The sequence below is a fragment of the Thalassophryne amazonica genome, chromosome 19, assembly GCF_902500255.1.
Source record: "Thalassophryne amazonica chromosome 19, fThaAma1.1, whole genome shotgun sequence".
NCBI classification, from domain to species: domain Eukaryota; kingdom Metazoa; phylum Chordata; class Actinopteri; order Batrachoidiformes; family Batrachoididae; genus Thalassophryne; species Thalassophryne amazonica.
Window position 1 is genome coordinate 72670458 of NC_047121.1, and position 15770 is coordinate 72686227.

At 39.7% G+C, this 15770-nt stretch overlaps 1 protein-coding gene across 2 annotated transcripts in view; it reads right to left on the bottom strand.

The window, feature by feature from the left end:
- stac (SH3 and cysteine rich domain) overlaps positions 1-15770 on the bottom strand; it is a 106780-nt gene that overhangs the window by 77894 nt on the left and 13116 nt on the right. For both annotated transcript variants that reach the window (XM_034195662.1, XM_034195663.1), the window contains one exon: positions 11666-11999. In XM_034195662.1, coding sequence (XP_034051553.1) covers positions 11666-11999 — 334 coding nt within the window. The remainder of the gene's footprint in view (positions 1-11665; positions 12000-15770) is intronic.

The window sequence follows — 15770 nt, forward strand, 5'->3', positions numbered from 1 at the left end:
ATGAATTAGTCTCTTAGCTGCAGTGGTTCAGCTTGACTTTGAAATATAGTCAGGTTTTTATCATTTAAGTCAGCTAAACATTAATCTAAAGCAAATCTAATACTTATGTCAAGTACTGAAACATAATTACAGCTCTTAATTATGATGATACAATACATTAATTTTTGTGCAGACCTTTAAATAAAGCATCTCCTTGTAGAATGAAGGTGGGTGTTTTATATGTAGGTGTTCATCTTCTGTGTATTTGCTGTGCTTCGGTATGAGGCGATCATAAATTCAGATGTGTTATTTAATGTTTAAAACCCTTTAAATCCACATCAGGTCAAGCAACATGCATGGATGAATAAAGTAACAAAACCTAGGGCAGCTTTTAATAAATGGCCACAAGTGGGAGATGTCTTTCACTGAAACATTCCATCACAATTAAAGTAAATCAAACTGCAGCGGGGCCTTTCACAATCCCCAAGGTGAAAGAACATGTCACCAATATAAGGGTGATGTGTTACTTCATAATAGTGTTCAAAAGTAACACAGGTGTATTTTTTTAACTCATCCCATAAAATATCCATTCTACATTAAATATCCTCTATGCAGTATACACATAGGTACTGAACCCAGAATTTGACATTGTTCTCTGACTGTGTCTTTTAACTGATTTTCTCAAACTCAAATCACATAATCCTTGGTTGATTAGCAATCGTACCACGAGGTTAGGTCAACTTGGATCACAACTCTTTGCTATTTTGTTCACACAAAGACGGGTGGACACACAAGACCAAAAACAATACCCCCACATGCGCTACCACAAGCATGTGTAAAAATACAGTATTAAGGAATTGAACATCACATCAATATCTTATGTTAACCCTCAAGCAACCGAGTGAGGTCATTCATGACCCTGGGCATATATTTTTGCACACCATTTTTCTAATTTTAATTGGAAAATGTTTCCTACCATGAATTTGTTAATCTATTTGTCCTGCATTTGTTCACTGAATTTTGCAAGGATCGGCCAAAGTATAATCCAACTTGTGTGGGGTCACTTATGACCCCGAGAAGCTCAATGAGATTTTTGACATTATAGCGTCAGATGGTATTGTAATTTCAAGATTCAAGATTCAGTACTTTATTGCCATGCAACCAATGCAAGTTGCTAGGGATTTGTTTCAGTGTACTCGGAAACAAGAGACATAAGAAGCATAAACATACACACAATACTCCACATAAAATCACACACATTATATCTGAAGAATAAGAAGAAGAAAAAAAAAAGACCCCCTTAACCTGAGTCAGGTTAAAGTGTCAAGTGCAAACATAGACTCAGCAGTGGCTTGTTAAAGTGCTAAGTGCAGTAGTACAGTACGCAGCAGATACAAAATGGACATGCTGCACTAGAATGCTAAATAGATAGATTGGAGATTTGCCAACTCTAATCATTATATTTTACTGTTTTGCAGGGAAGCATGGCCAAGAGACCTGAAATAGCAAGAGTTACAGCTGCACAAGCATCGAGACTGATTCTTGATGCCCAGAGTGAGGATGAAAAAAGCTCATGATTGTCACAAAGGATGACTGATGGGTTCATTGAAATTTGTGTTAGTGTTGGCATATTTGCTTGTGGCCGGTTCTTCTATATTTGATACTATAATTACCCTACCATATTCATCGCTAAAATAGCTTGGTCACTTGAGGGTTAATTATTGTTACACATGTTATACTGCATACAGCATGCAGGACTTTAATGTATTTAATGTATTAAAGTAGGTCAAATAAATGAAGAATGACATAATTCAAATCTCATTTTTGAACTTCTTTCAATTTTTTTTTTAATCAGAAATAATTTTGGGGTAATTTTAAAGTTTATAACAAAATTGAAATTCACGTTTGTATTTATTTTGAATGAATGAACTCTTATGGCCAACCTGCAGTAACTTTATGGCCCCCTTTGGGAATCAATGTTATGAGGCATCAATGCAGAGGTAAATTAATGACTTTTACACTGTTAGATAATGAATTATTAATCAAGAAAATGTATTTATATATAAAGGTGTGTTTTGTACAGTAATTAGTCAAATTAGCAGTAAATAATAAATCAAAGCAGTGCATATAAACTTAATAGAGCCCTGCTGGTGTGTCTTTCTGTGCAGCCCAGACATCAAACAGCCCCAGAAGGGAACAGTTTCAGCTTTAATTTCCTGTTTCAATGCCAAAAATGTGCATTTCTGTGTGCAATAATATAATAATTAAGTGACAAGTGTTGATTTTAAAATGATCATTTGTTCTGACTTTTTTTATGTAGGTCTTGTCCTGTAATTAACCTCAGATGAAGTTTTTGATTTTATAAAGGAAGCTAGAAAGCAGAATGTCTGCAGATATAAAACAGAGTCACAGAAGTGAAAAATAATTGGAATATAAAAATAACTTGATAAATGTGTTTGAAAAGCTGGGACCTGTTTATACTCCAGGTCAGGGTTTGCTGTGGTTATTCTGCAGATCTGAAGTACAAAACAGAAATACTGTGCAACTACCAGAATGCTGTACTGTGTACAATGCCTACTTTTCACCGTATTGCCCTCCCTCTCTACAAGCACCGCAGCTGGCAACAATGTGATCTCATTAAATCTGGACAAATTAAGTGGAGGGCAGCGTATTTTCTCATGAGTGGACCAGAGGACAGGTCATTCTGAACTGCCATTACACTTTCATTACCGCCAGTCCACCAGAGGGTCATTTAAAACTCCACTCACTGGACACGCCACATTAACCAGAACAGTGGGTGGCGATGTGCAAAACACATAAATATGTTTCATGTTGAGGTGGAATTTACTTAGTAGTCTTGCAGTGAAAATCATTTTTGTATGATCTTTAAAGTGTCACAAGAGTAAAACTGCATTGTCTTGCTGTAAAATTAAATTTCCTTACTGTAAATTATGTTCTATCAAACCCCTACAGGCGCTACATGATGATGAGCAATAAAAAACGTTTAACTGCAAATGCTGATTTAACAATAATTCATACTTAAAATAAAATGTGTTTATATTATTGTGATCGTTACCACCCCATAACTGTTGGTGGTGCTATCCTTTCTCTTGCTTTCAAGATTCAAACAACTTTATTGATCCCTAAAAGGGCAATTTATAATTTTGCTTTGCTTCCATTGCTAAACAATGCTGGCAACAGATGGCAGCACCGTGCCTTGGATGCATCTAGTCTGCTAAGTAAGAGTAGAAGAAGAAGAACAATGTTAGCATTATGTTAGATTCATGTGTTTATCTATTATTTTGTTTTCTTTGCTGTTTGTTTTGGTATTAAGTAATTACCTTATGTAAATGATTATATTCTTAGTTTGATATACTTTTAGTCTGTTATTTGTTTAAATGTGCATGTCAAACTGAGTTGAACCGGTTATATCACTTATAACAAAGAGATTCAATTTACAATATAAATCATATGTCCCGTTATCACGCGGGTTATGGGCAGGGGGTGGGACCTCCCCTGAATGCCCACGGAGACCAATAAGGATTTTGCTAAATAAGGTCCGCCTTTGTCATGCCCGTGTTGTGCTTTTATAAAAACTGCTTTAGTCCATTTTTTATGATTCTGAACGGATGGATCTCCTGTGAGAGAGAAGTTTTTTCAGAATCCAGGCCTGTTTTTCCACCGTGACTTTGAATAAATTAAAAGTGTGAAATAGTTAGACTTTGTACTTCGTGAGGGACAGTATTACAGTAAGAGCCAAGTAGGATTAACAATTATGCTGTGTTCAAGTTCATAGTAAACTCGTAAAACCCAATTCGGAAACTTCCAAATTCCAAAAATCACTGAATCAACATGGAAACCCATGTGGATGCCTGCAGTAACATATTTGCACTTTGTCGTTTCTTTACAGGAAGCATATATATACACGTTATGAAGGTTTTTGGCTATGGCTAAGTGAGACAGAAAATGGATGGGTGTATTTGTATTGTGCAGTCTTGACTTTGTGACAAGATCACTGACATCTTTCCAAAAAAACTGGCAACTTCACCGTTACTTTATATTATTAACTTTAATTTAACCAGATTAGTCCCATTGAGATTGAGACATCTTTTGCAAGAGAGACCCAGACAGTTATAAAGTTTCACCTAAGCTGCATGTCTTTAAATGTGAGAGGAAAGTGGAGCACCCGAAGGAAACCCACACAAACACGGGGAGAACGTGTAAACTCCACACAGAAAGGCCACAGGTGGGAATCGAACCCATGACCTTCTTGCTGTGAGGCAACAGTGCTAACCACTGAACCACCTTATATAAAGAATGCAAACATATCACATACAAATTATATATTAAAAACAATTAAATAGCATTCACACTCAAAAAAATGGCTCATTAGATGAAATCAATTCAATTAAGTGCAGGATATCCATCTTATAAATATATCAAATCAATTTTATTTATATAGCACCAAATCACAACAAAGAGTCGCCCCAAGGTGCTTTATACTGTAAGGCAAAACCATACAATAATTCCAGAAAAACCCCAACGGTCAAAACGACCCCCTATGAGCAAGCACTTGGCGACAGTGGGAAGGAAAAACTCCCTTCTAACAGGAAGAAACCTCCAGCAGAACCAGGCTCAGAGAGGGTCAGTCTTCTGCTGGGACTGGTTGGGGCTGAGGGGAGAGAATCAGGAAAAAGACATGCTGTGGAAGAGAGCAGAGATCAATCACTAATGATTAAATGCAGAGTGGTGCATACAGAGCAAAAAGAGAAAGAAACACTCAGTGCATCATGGGAACCCCCCAGCAGTCTAAGTCTATAGCAGCATAACTAAGGGATGGTTCAGGGTCACCTGATCCAGCCCTAACTATAAGCTTTAGCAAAAAGGAAAGTTTTAAGCTTAATCTTAAAAGTAGAGAGGGTGTCTGTCTCCCTGATCCGAATTGGGAGCTGGTTCCACAGGAGAGGAGCCTGAAAGCTGAAGGCTCTGCCTCCCATTCTACTCTTACAAACCCTAGGAACTACAAGTAAGCCTGCAGTCTGAGAGCGAAGCGCTCTATTGGGGTGATATGATACTATGAGGTCCCTAAGATAAGATGGGACCTGATTATTCAAAACCTTATAAGTAAGAAGAAGAATTTTAAATTCTATTCTGGAATTAACAGGGAGCCAATGAAGAGAGGCCAATATGGGTGAGATATGCTCTCTCCTTCTAGTCCCTGTCAGTACTCTAGCTGCAGCATTTTGAATTAACTGAAGGCTTTTCAGGGAACTTTTAGGACAACCTGATAATAATGAATTACAATAGTCCAGCCTAGAGGAAATAAATGCATGAATTAGTTTTTCAGCATCACTCTGAGACAAGACCTTTCTAATTTTAGAGATATTGCGCAAATGCAAAAAAGCAGTCCTACATATTTGCTTAATATGCGCATTGAAGGACATATCCTGATCAAAAATGACTCCAAGATTTCTCACAGTATTACTGGAGGTCAGGGTAATGCCATCCAGAGTAAGGATCTGGTTAGACATCATGTTTCTAAGATTTGTGGGGCCAAGTACAATAACTTCAGTTTTATCTGAGTTTAAAAGCAGAAAATTAGAGGTCATCCATGTCTTTATGTCTGTAAGACATTCCTGCAGTTTAACTAATTGGTGTGTGTCCTCTGGCTTCATGGATAGATAAAGCTGGGTATCATCTGCGTAACAATGAAAATTTAAGCAATGCTTTCTAATAATACTGCCTAAGGGAAACATGTATAAAGTGAATAAAATTGGTCCTAGCACAGAACCTTGTGGAACTCCATAATTAACCTTAGTCTGTGAAGAAGACTCCCCATTTACATGAACAAATTGTAATCTATTAGATAAATATGATTCAAACCACTGCAGCACAGTGCCTTTAATACCTATGGCATGCTCTAATCTCTGTAATAAAATTTTATGGTCAACAGTATCAAAAGCAGCACTGAGGTCTAACAGAACAAGCACAGAGATGAGTCCACTGTCTGAGGCCATAAGAAGATCATTTGTAACCTTCACTAATGCTGTTTCTGTACTATGATGAATTCTAAAACCTGACTGAAACTCTTCAAATAGACCATTCCTCTGCAGATGATCAGTTAGCTGTTTTACAACTACCCTTTCAAGAATTTTTGAGAGAAAAGGAAGGTTGGAGATTGGCCTATAATTAGCTAAGATAGCTGGGTCAAGTGATGGCTTTTTAAGTAATGGTTTAATTACTGCCACCTTAAAAGCCTGTGGTACATAGCCAACTAATAAAGATAGATTGATCATATTTAAGATTGAAGCATTAAATAATGGTAGGGCTTCCTTGAGCAGCCTGGTAGGAATGGGGTCTAATAGACATGGTGATGGTTTGGAGGAAGTAACTAATGAAAATAACTCAGAACAATCGGAGAGAAAGAGTCTAACCAAATACCAGCATTACTGAAAGCAGCCAAAGATAACGATATGTCTTTGGGATGGTTATGAATATATATATATATATATATATATATATATATATATATATATATATATATATATATATATATATATATATATATATATATATATATATATATATATATATAGCCCCAACTCAGATATAGCACATCCATGCAAGATAATGTAATTTCAATTAGTTGGGACTACATATATTTATTAGATGGAAATCCAATTCAGTGAGTCAGTTTTTTGAGAGTATCACAAACAAATGACTCATTGGATGAACTCAATTCTGGGATTTCCATCTAATAAATATATGTAGTCCCAACTAAATTTTATTAAATTATCTTGCATGAATGTGCTTTATTTGAGCTGGGGCTATATATATATATTCTCTATGGAAATCCTGCTTATACTTGAATTAGGTTCATCCAATGCATCAGTTTTTTGAGTGCATAATACTTAAGAGACACAACATACTTCACCATGATTGTAGTTATTATGATGTCAAGTCTAATATATTGGTGCACTGAATTTCTGCTTGAGTTTTCAAGCAGAAAAAAAAATCCAAGCCATGTTTTAGTGTGTTTACCATTGCAAAAAGTGAAATTATACTCTAAATGTTTCACAGTTTGGCAGAAGGACATAGCAACTTATAATCAAACGCATAGCTAATCTTTGCCTCATTTGAATAATGTGTGGAAAATCTGATGTCATCTGGGTTTTCAGAATCTCTTGAGGTAGTTAGACATAATGATATACTGGCAAAATGTTAAAAAATGGACATTTCCACTCAGATGTTCCATGTTTGCTCCATTTAACTTATCTTCCTTGCACTTACAGTCTGACATCTCTTTACTGTTGCCAAATGTGATATTGGGGATCTGGCTGAGCAGATGCTTTGAGCTGCATAGCCTCTGATTATTAAACACTCAGTGGACCCTCGGCATTGATGTCTGACATGGAGGGTAGCAGCCAGAGAACCTGGAACATCTGGCAGAGGGTGAACAGGTAGAGGACCCAGCACTGCTGTTGTGCTGACGTCTGCTGTCAGACACAGTCTGACCTCAGCAGACAGATGGAGAAACCAGGATCTGCTCCCAGCATACATCAACAGGCCAATGCGAGTACTCAATTGTCCAATTATTTATCGGTCTGTGTGCTCCATCTGGCACGGTTTGTGTGTCAGACTTGCTCTGAACAATGCAAGCCATTCTCACTATTATTAAAAACAAGTGGGTATAAACCAGGTCAGATCTTTTGGAGACTACACCCTTTTACATCCTACCATCTGTGTGTATCACCGCATATTAATTACACCATGCTCGGTTCAATTCCCCATTACGACAAGGTCCTTAATCCCCAAGCTGCTCCCACTGTGCAGCTGAGCACCTTGCATGGTGCTTGTGTGAATGTCTGGCACTATTGTAAATATAAAAAAAGCTCCATAATTTAGATGCCAGAAACATATTTATTTCAACTTTTATCAGGTTATCTTTAAGGTCATGTTATCCACCTCATACTTAGTATGACTGGAATATTACATGTTTTACAGAAAAATAGCTCCAAATGAGCATATTGTAATATCGCCCCCCCCCACCCAAACACACACACACCACCATCACCAAAAAAAGACAGGTCTCTCAAGAATTACATATTTCTGCACGTTGATTTAAATAGAAATAAGGTGCAGTCGCAACCAATATAGCCCACCTCTAAGCTAAAGATGCTATGTGAGTTGGGGGCGCTTGCCTCAGCCGCTGTCACTCAAAGTGACCACACCCCCAATTATACATATCTTTGTGGCTTAAAACCTCTTAAACTATGAAGTTAGGAGAAAAATTCACCCCCGAACAGTTATCATAGAGGAGGAAACTATCAATTCTCGAGTTTGGTCATTCGGGCATTTAATCTTGAGGAGCGGTTTTGTCGGTGAAAATGTCGCCGAACCCAATACAAACATGTAATTTGGTCACTTTTCAAAGGGGTCTGACTTGTCAATAAAGTCAACTTAATGTACAGGTTCATTTCAGGTCAGTTTGGTATATAAATCTCATCGTTCCAGGCAGTGAGAGCTGACATTTTATACCAGGCTATAAACACGTTTATTTCTTCTCTAATGTTGGACATTTTAACATGGACTTGAATGGGAACTTTCTTGTTTTTGGAGCTAGTCTCAAGCACCCAGTCAAGGAACTGGAACTTTTTCTTCTTCTAGCTGGGTTTCCTCTGCCAACTACAGGCAACAATTTGCATTATTATATGGTATGTGATTTTGCCAACTTCTGATTGGCCCATTCGCCACTTTCTGAGCTGTACCACATGCCGAGTTGACCGCTGGTGGAGCCGAGTACACCTCGCATGCAGCGTACCGCTAGCCAATCGAGCGACGCCTTCTATCGATAACGACCAATCAGATAACACAATGCAATGCCTACTTTGGCCCACTTCGAGTTGCGTCGTGTGTCATCATGACGACGCCGTGTACACAATGCAGTAAAAACTAAGGGCACAGAAAAAAAAAAAATGCTGCTGGCTGCAGCAGGTCCTCGATCTTCTTTCACAAATGTGTTTAAATACAGTCCATGAAAGTCCTGCTCACAGACTGATTGCCAGAGACAGCACATGTCCACGTTCAGTAAAAAGTCCGGACATCTCCAGTCCACTCACGGAGGATTCGTTTGTGCACGCACATGTGAACAATTAAAAGAAAAAAAGGCTGCCTGCACTCCTCGCTCTCCACAAACTCTCTCATCACTGTGTTAAAGAAAGGACATAAGTCCTGCTCACAGACTGATTGCCAGAGACAGGACATGTCCACATCAAGTAGAACTCTTGACATCTCCACATTTACAACCCCTGGCAAAAATTATGGAATCACCGGCCTCGGAGGATGTTCATTCTGTTGTTTAATTTTGTAGAAAAAAAGCAGATCACAGACATGACACAAAACTAAAGTCATTTCAAATGGCAACTTTCTGGCTTTAAGAAACAATATAAGAAATCAAGAAAAAAGATTGTGGTAGTCAGTAACGGTTACTTTTTTAGACCAAGCAGAGGGAAAAAAATATGGACTCACTCAATTCTGAGGAAAAAATTATGGAATCACCCTGTAAATTTCCATCCCCAAAACTAACACCTGCATCAAATCAGATCTTCTCGTTGACATTGACCCTATGTCATGAAATTGACCCTATGTGTCTTTTTGCAAGGAATGTTTTCACAGTTTTTGCTCTATGGCAAGATGCATTATCATCTTGAAAAATGATTTCATCATCCCAAAACATCAGAAAAGTGTCCAAAATATCAACATAAACTTGTGCATTTATTGATGATGTAATGGCAGCCATCTCCCCAGTGCCTTTACCTGACATGCAGCCCCATATCATCAATGACTGTGGAAATTTACATGTTCTCTTCAGGCAGTCATCTTTATAAATCTCATTGGAACGGCACCAAACAAAAGTTCCAGCATCATCACCTTGCCCAATGCAGATTCCACATTCATCACTGAATATGACTTTCATCCAGTCATCCACAGTCCACGATTGCTTTTCCTTAGCCCATTGTAACCTTGTTTTTTCTGTTTAGGTGTTAATGATGGCTTTCGTTTAGCTTTTCTGTATGTAAATCCCATTTCCTTTAGGCGGTTTCTTACAGTTCAGTCACAGACGTTGACTCCAGTTTCCTCCCATTCGTTCCTCATTTGTTTTGTTGTGCATTTTCGATTTTTGAGACATATTGCTTTAAGTTTTCTGTCTTGACGCTTTGATGTCTTCCTTGGTCTACCAGTATGTTTGCCTTTAACAACCTTCCCATGTTGTTTGTATTTGGTCCAGAGTTTAGACACAGCTGACTGTGAACAACCAACATCTTTTGCAACATTGCGTGATGATTTACCCTCTTTTAAGAGTTTGATAATCCTCTCCTTTGTTTCAATTGACATCTCTCGTGTTGGAGCCATGATTCATGTCAGTCCACTTAGTGCAATAGCTCTCCCAGGTGTGATCACTCCTTTTTAGATGCAGACTAACGAGCAGATCTGATTTGATGCAGGTGTTAGTTTTGGGGATGAAAATTTACAGGGTGATTCCATAATTTATTCCTCAGAATTGAGTGATTCCATATTTTTTTCCTCTGCTTGGTCTAAAAAAGTAACTGTTACTGACTTCCACAATCTTTTTTTCTTGATTTATTATAGTGTTTTTTTAAAGCCAGAAAGTTGCCATTTGAAATGACTTTAGTTTTGTGTCATGTCTGTGATCTGCTTTTTTTCTACAAAATTAAACAACTGAATGAACATCCTCCGAGGCCGGTGATTCCATAATTTTTGCCAGGGGTTGTACTCACAGATGGTTCATTCGCACGTGTGCGTACACCCATCTCGCGCACGTGCGTACACGCATCTCACATGCGCATCTCGCAGTCAAAATAGGAAAGATAAACTACAACAGAAGAGTGCAGCCCTGCAGCTCAGCACAATAACAAATATAAACTATAAGATAAATCAGAGTGCACAGTCTCTCTGCAGTGCGCACCTTACACAGACATTCCTGCGTCGTCATGACACCACAGGAAGCTCGAGGCAGCCCCGGTGTGAAAGGGGCTTTAGAGATTGTGCTCATGAAGTATTTTGGACCTGTTGGTGCAGTGTGACAGTAATAATTAAGAGCTGAAACTTCAGATTGATTTTTCAGTTTTAGTATGTTTGACAAACTCCCAGTTTTCTTGTTTACCATATAATAAAACAGTTATAGACTTTTGATTTCGGTGTACCCGTGATTATGCAGACCTGGTCAGGATGGGGTTCACCTCGGCCTTCATCCTGACCAGGTCCGCATAATCACGGGTACACCTCATCAAAAGTCTATAATTGTATATAATACTTCCCGTTTAGGGTCGTAATGCTAAATTTTTCTTGTTGGATTTGGTGAACCAGATTACACTTTTCAACATTCCATTATCTGATAATGTCAGTGCTTCACAAGAACTTTAAAAAGTACTCGCTCTTGCTGCCCTAGCTAGCAAGTCACTAGGTAGCTACAGTTAGCATACAGCACCATTACAGACTGCAAATTAACTACAATGTGTTACAGTTCTGAAAAAGACTGTGTACAAACTGAACAAAAAATACAGCTAATGGCTAAATTTTAAATTTGCAATAAAGAATCCAGTTATGTGTAAAAATCTCAACAAAGAAATGTTGTTTCAACGATGAGCTGGTGTCTTAACCATACCTACGATCATGTGATTGCAGACGTCACAGAACGTGGGCTTTTTGAAGATATGCTCCATGAAGCAGTGTCCCGCCGAGTCCACCTGCAGCGGATTGCGCGACGGGGCACGTGACGTGGGTGGAGGAGCACAAGGAATGGCCGGAGGTACCGGCGGGATGGGGAGGCTGGTCGAATGCGGTGGGGCCATCCCAATGTTGCAGAGATAACCCGTGCTGCTGCTCACATCCGACAGGAGCTCCGTCTTGGTATCGATACTGGACCAGAAGAAGTTGTCGGCGCTCTTGCTTCGGATGCTTTTAGTCTTGAAGGACAAGGAACGTTTCAACCTCTGCAGCTGAAATAGAAAAAAAAAAAAAAATCACAATTCAGTGACACGGTTTAACAGAAGCTAGAAGTTGAGCTCAAGCCTTCAAACCTTCAGGCAAACTAGTCTAGGACCTAGCTGAGACATGTATGCACATCATTTAGGAGTGGATAACTCAGCTGTTCTAGACTAATATGACCCCAAATGAACAACGTGGGATATGTGCTAAAATCTCTATCTGGGACGAACAGCCCGTAAATGACCAGGCTGTTTTTCATCTCGAGTTTTACTTCAAATACAGCTGTATTTTCTAAACTGCAGCAGCCTCAATATATACAGGATGACCAGTACATGTTCAGAAAGGTCATAGAAGAGTGTAAAATTTCTAATTTAGATATTTTAAGACAAAACCACTGGAAAACATTAGGTCAAACATCCTACATACAGTCCGGAATCACCACATATTTAGTAACTTAAAACTTTCTGGGTTTAAATTATGTGCATACATGTTGGGAAAATAATATTTAAAACATTTACTGTCTCTAGATACTGCTGTCTGCTGAAGAAGTTTTGTTTTGTATTTTTCACTTTAAATCAATATTCCATCGATAACAGTATGACTGAAAATAAAATGTCATCATATTTGGCAAGTGTTTGTTTTCTTTCGATGTACTACATTAATAACCTGACCCACTTATTTTAGCCATTTTCTCTTAAAATATCAAAATAGAAATTTTACACTTTTCTGTGACCGTCCCAAAGATGTATTGGTCATTCTGAACATTTTGAGTACCTTGGAAAATTTATAGCCACTGCCGTTTTGAAAATACAGCTGTATTTGAAATACCACTCAGGATAAGAGGCGTAGTCATTTCTGGGTTGTTTGTCATGGACAGAAATTTTGGCACATAACCCATGTTGTTCATTGGGGTCATAGTTGTACAGATTCTACTCACTTCTTTTATTTCTACATACCTCCATTGCTGTTAAATGATGATGGCCAATTAAAAAGACTGTTTGTAGGTGCAATTTACAATTTTTTTCCCCTGGAAACCCTTTGAGGTTCGAGCAATCATGTAATTTCCAGGTTTGGACAATGAGTCACATCAACAGCATTACTGACAAACTGTGCTGCAGCTTCCATCGGTCTCACTCAGCTCCTAATGCTCGTCATAAAGCTGCGCAGACTCACAACTGCTCATTTAACCTTGTGGTACTTTCTTCTTCTCCATGAAACCCACTTCATGAGCTGTTTGAGTTCTTTGAATTAACAGTCTTTTTCAAGACTTTTTTACTTTTTTTTACTTTTTCACCGTGCTCCAACGCCTAAGGAAGACCTCTAACGGTCGAAGCATCGCGACGGAGCTCTTTTATCAGCTGGCCTTCATCAGCGTTGGCAGGCTAACTAGCTTGCTAACGCTTTCGTTTTTATTTTTGTTTTATTTTTTAGCACTGTTGTTGTGCTGCTCCACAGCTTGCCTAGTGGATTTTTATTTTATTTTAGCACTGTTGTCGTGCGTTACCTGTGCTGCTCCACAGCCTGTTCAGTGGATTTTTATTTTATTTTTTAGCACTGTTGTCGTGCGTTACCTGTGCTGTTCCACAGCCTGTCCAGTGGATTTTTATTTTATTTTTTTACCACTGTTGTCGTGTGTTACCTGTGCTGTTCCACAGCCTGTCCAGTGGATTTTTATTTTATTTTTTTACCACTGTTGTCGTGTGTTACCTGTGCTGCTCCACAGCCTGTCCAGTGGATTTTGATTTTATTTTATTTTTTTTTAGCACTGTTGTCGTGTGTTACCTGTGCTGCTCCACAGCCTGTCCAGTGGATTTTTGTTTAGCGCTGTTGTCGTGCGTTGCCTGTGCTGCTCCACAGCCTGTCCAGTGGATTTTGATTTTGATTTTATTTTTTTTTGGCGCTGTTGTCGTGCGTTGCCTGTGCTGCTCCACAGCCTGTCCAGTGGATTTTTGTTTAGCGCTGTTGTCGTGCGTTGCCTGTGCTGCTCCACAGCCTGTCCAGTGGATTTTATTTTTATTTTATTTTATTTTTTAGCACTGTTGTTGTGCGTTACCTGTGCTGCTCCACAGCCTGTCTAGTGGATTTTTATTTTGTTTTAGCACTGTTGTCGTGCGTTACCTGTGCTGCTCCACAGCCTGTCCAGTGGATTTTGATTTAGCACTGTTGTCGTGCGTTGCCTGTGCTGCTCCACAGCCTGTCTAGTGGATTTTTATTTTGTTTTAGCACTGTTGTCGTGCGTTGCCTGTGCTGCTCCACAGCCTGTCCAGTGGATTTTGATTTAGCACTGTTGTCGTGCGTTGCCTGTGCTGCTCCACAGCCTGTCTAGTGGATTTTTATTTTGTTTTAGCACTGTTGTCGTGTGTTACCTGTGCTGCTCCACAGCCTGTCCAGTGGATTTTGATTTAGCACTGTTGTCGTGCGTTGCCTGTGCTGCTCCACAGCCTGTCCAGTGGATTTTGATTTAGCACTGTTGTCGTGCGTTACCTGTGCTGCTCCACAGCCTGTCTAGTGGATTTTTATTTTGTTTTAGCACTGTTGTCGTGCGTTACCTGTGCTGCTCCACAGCCTGTCCAGTGGATTTTTATTTTTATTTTATTTTATTTTTTAGCACTGTTGTTGTGCGTTACCTGTGCTGCTCCACAGCCTGTCCAGTGGATTTTTATTTTTATTTTATTTTTTAGCACTGTTGTCGTGCGTTACCTGTGCTGCTCCACAGCCTGTCTAGTGGATTTTTATTTTATTTTAGCACTGTTGTCGTGCGTTACCTGTGCTGCTCCACAGCCTGTCTAGTGTCGGATTCCCTGTTTGGGAATCCGCTAGCTTAGCGTAGCTACTAGCTCTTAGCCGTTTTAGCATGGCGGCTTCTCCTGTCTCTCCCGTACTTTTCTGCTCTGGGTGTGAAATGTTTAGTTATTCCTCGGCCTCTTTTAGCAGTAACGGTACTTGTAATAAGTGCAGCTTATTCGTAACTTTGGAGGCCAGGCTGGGCGAATTGGAGGCTCGGCTCCGCACCGTGGAAAATTCTACAGCTAGCCAGGCCCCTGTAGTCGGTGCGGACCAAGGTAGCTTAGCCGCCGTTAGTTCCCCCCTGGCAGACCCCGTGCAGTCGGGAAGGCAGGCTGACTGGGTGACTGTGAGGAGGAAGCGTAGCCCTAAACAGAAGCCCCGTGTACACCGTCAACCCGTTCACATCTCTAACCGTTTTTCCCCACTCGACGATACACTCGCCGAGGATCAAACTCTGGTTATTGGCGACTCTGTTTTGAGAAATGTGAAGTTAGCGACACCAGCAACCATTGTCAATTGTCTTCCGGGGGCCAGAGCAGGCGACATCGAAGGACATTTGAAATTGCTGGCTAAGGCTAAGCGTAAATTTGGTAAGATTGTAATTCACGTCGGCAGTAATGACACTCGGTTACGTCAATCGGAGGTCACTAAAATTAACATTGAATCGGTGTGTAACTTTGCAAAAACAATGTCGGACTCTGTTGTTTTCTCTGGGCCCCTCCCCAATCAGACCGGGAGTGACATGTTTAGCCGCATGTTCTCCTTGAATTGCTGGCTGTCTGAGTGGTGTCCAAAAAATGAGGTGGGCTTCATTGATAATTGGCAAAGCTTCTGGGGAAAACCTGGTCTTGTTAGGAGAGACGGCATCCATCCCACTTTAGAGGGAGCAGCTCTCATTTCTAGAAATCTGGCCAATTTTTTGGGATCCTCCAAACTGTGACTGTCTAGCGTTGGGACCAGGAGGCAGAGCTGTGGTCTTATACACCTCTCTGCAG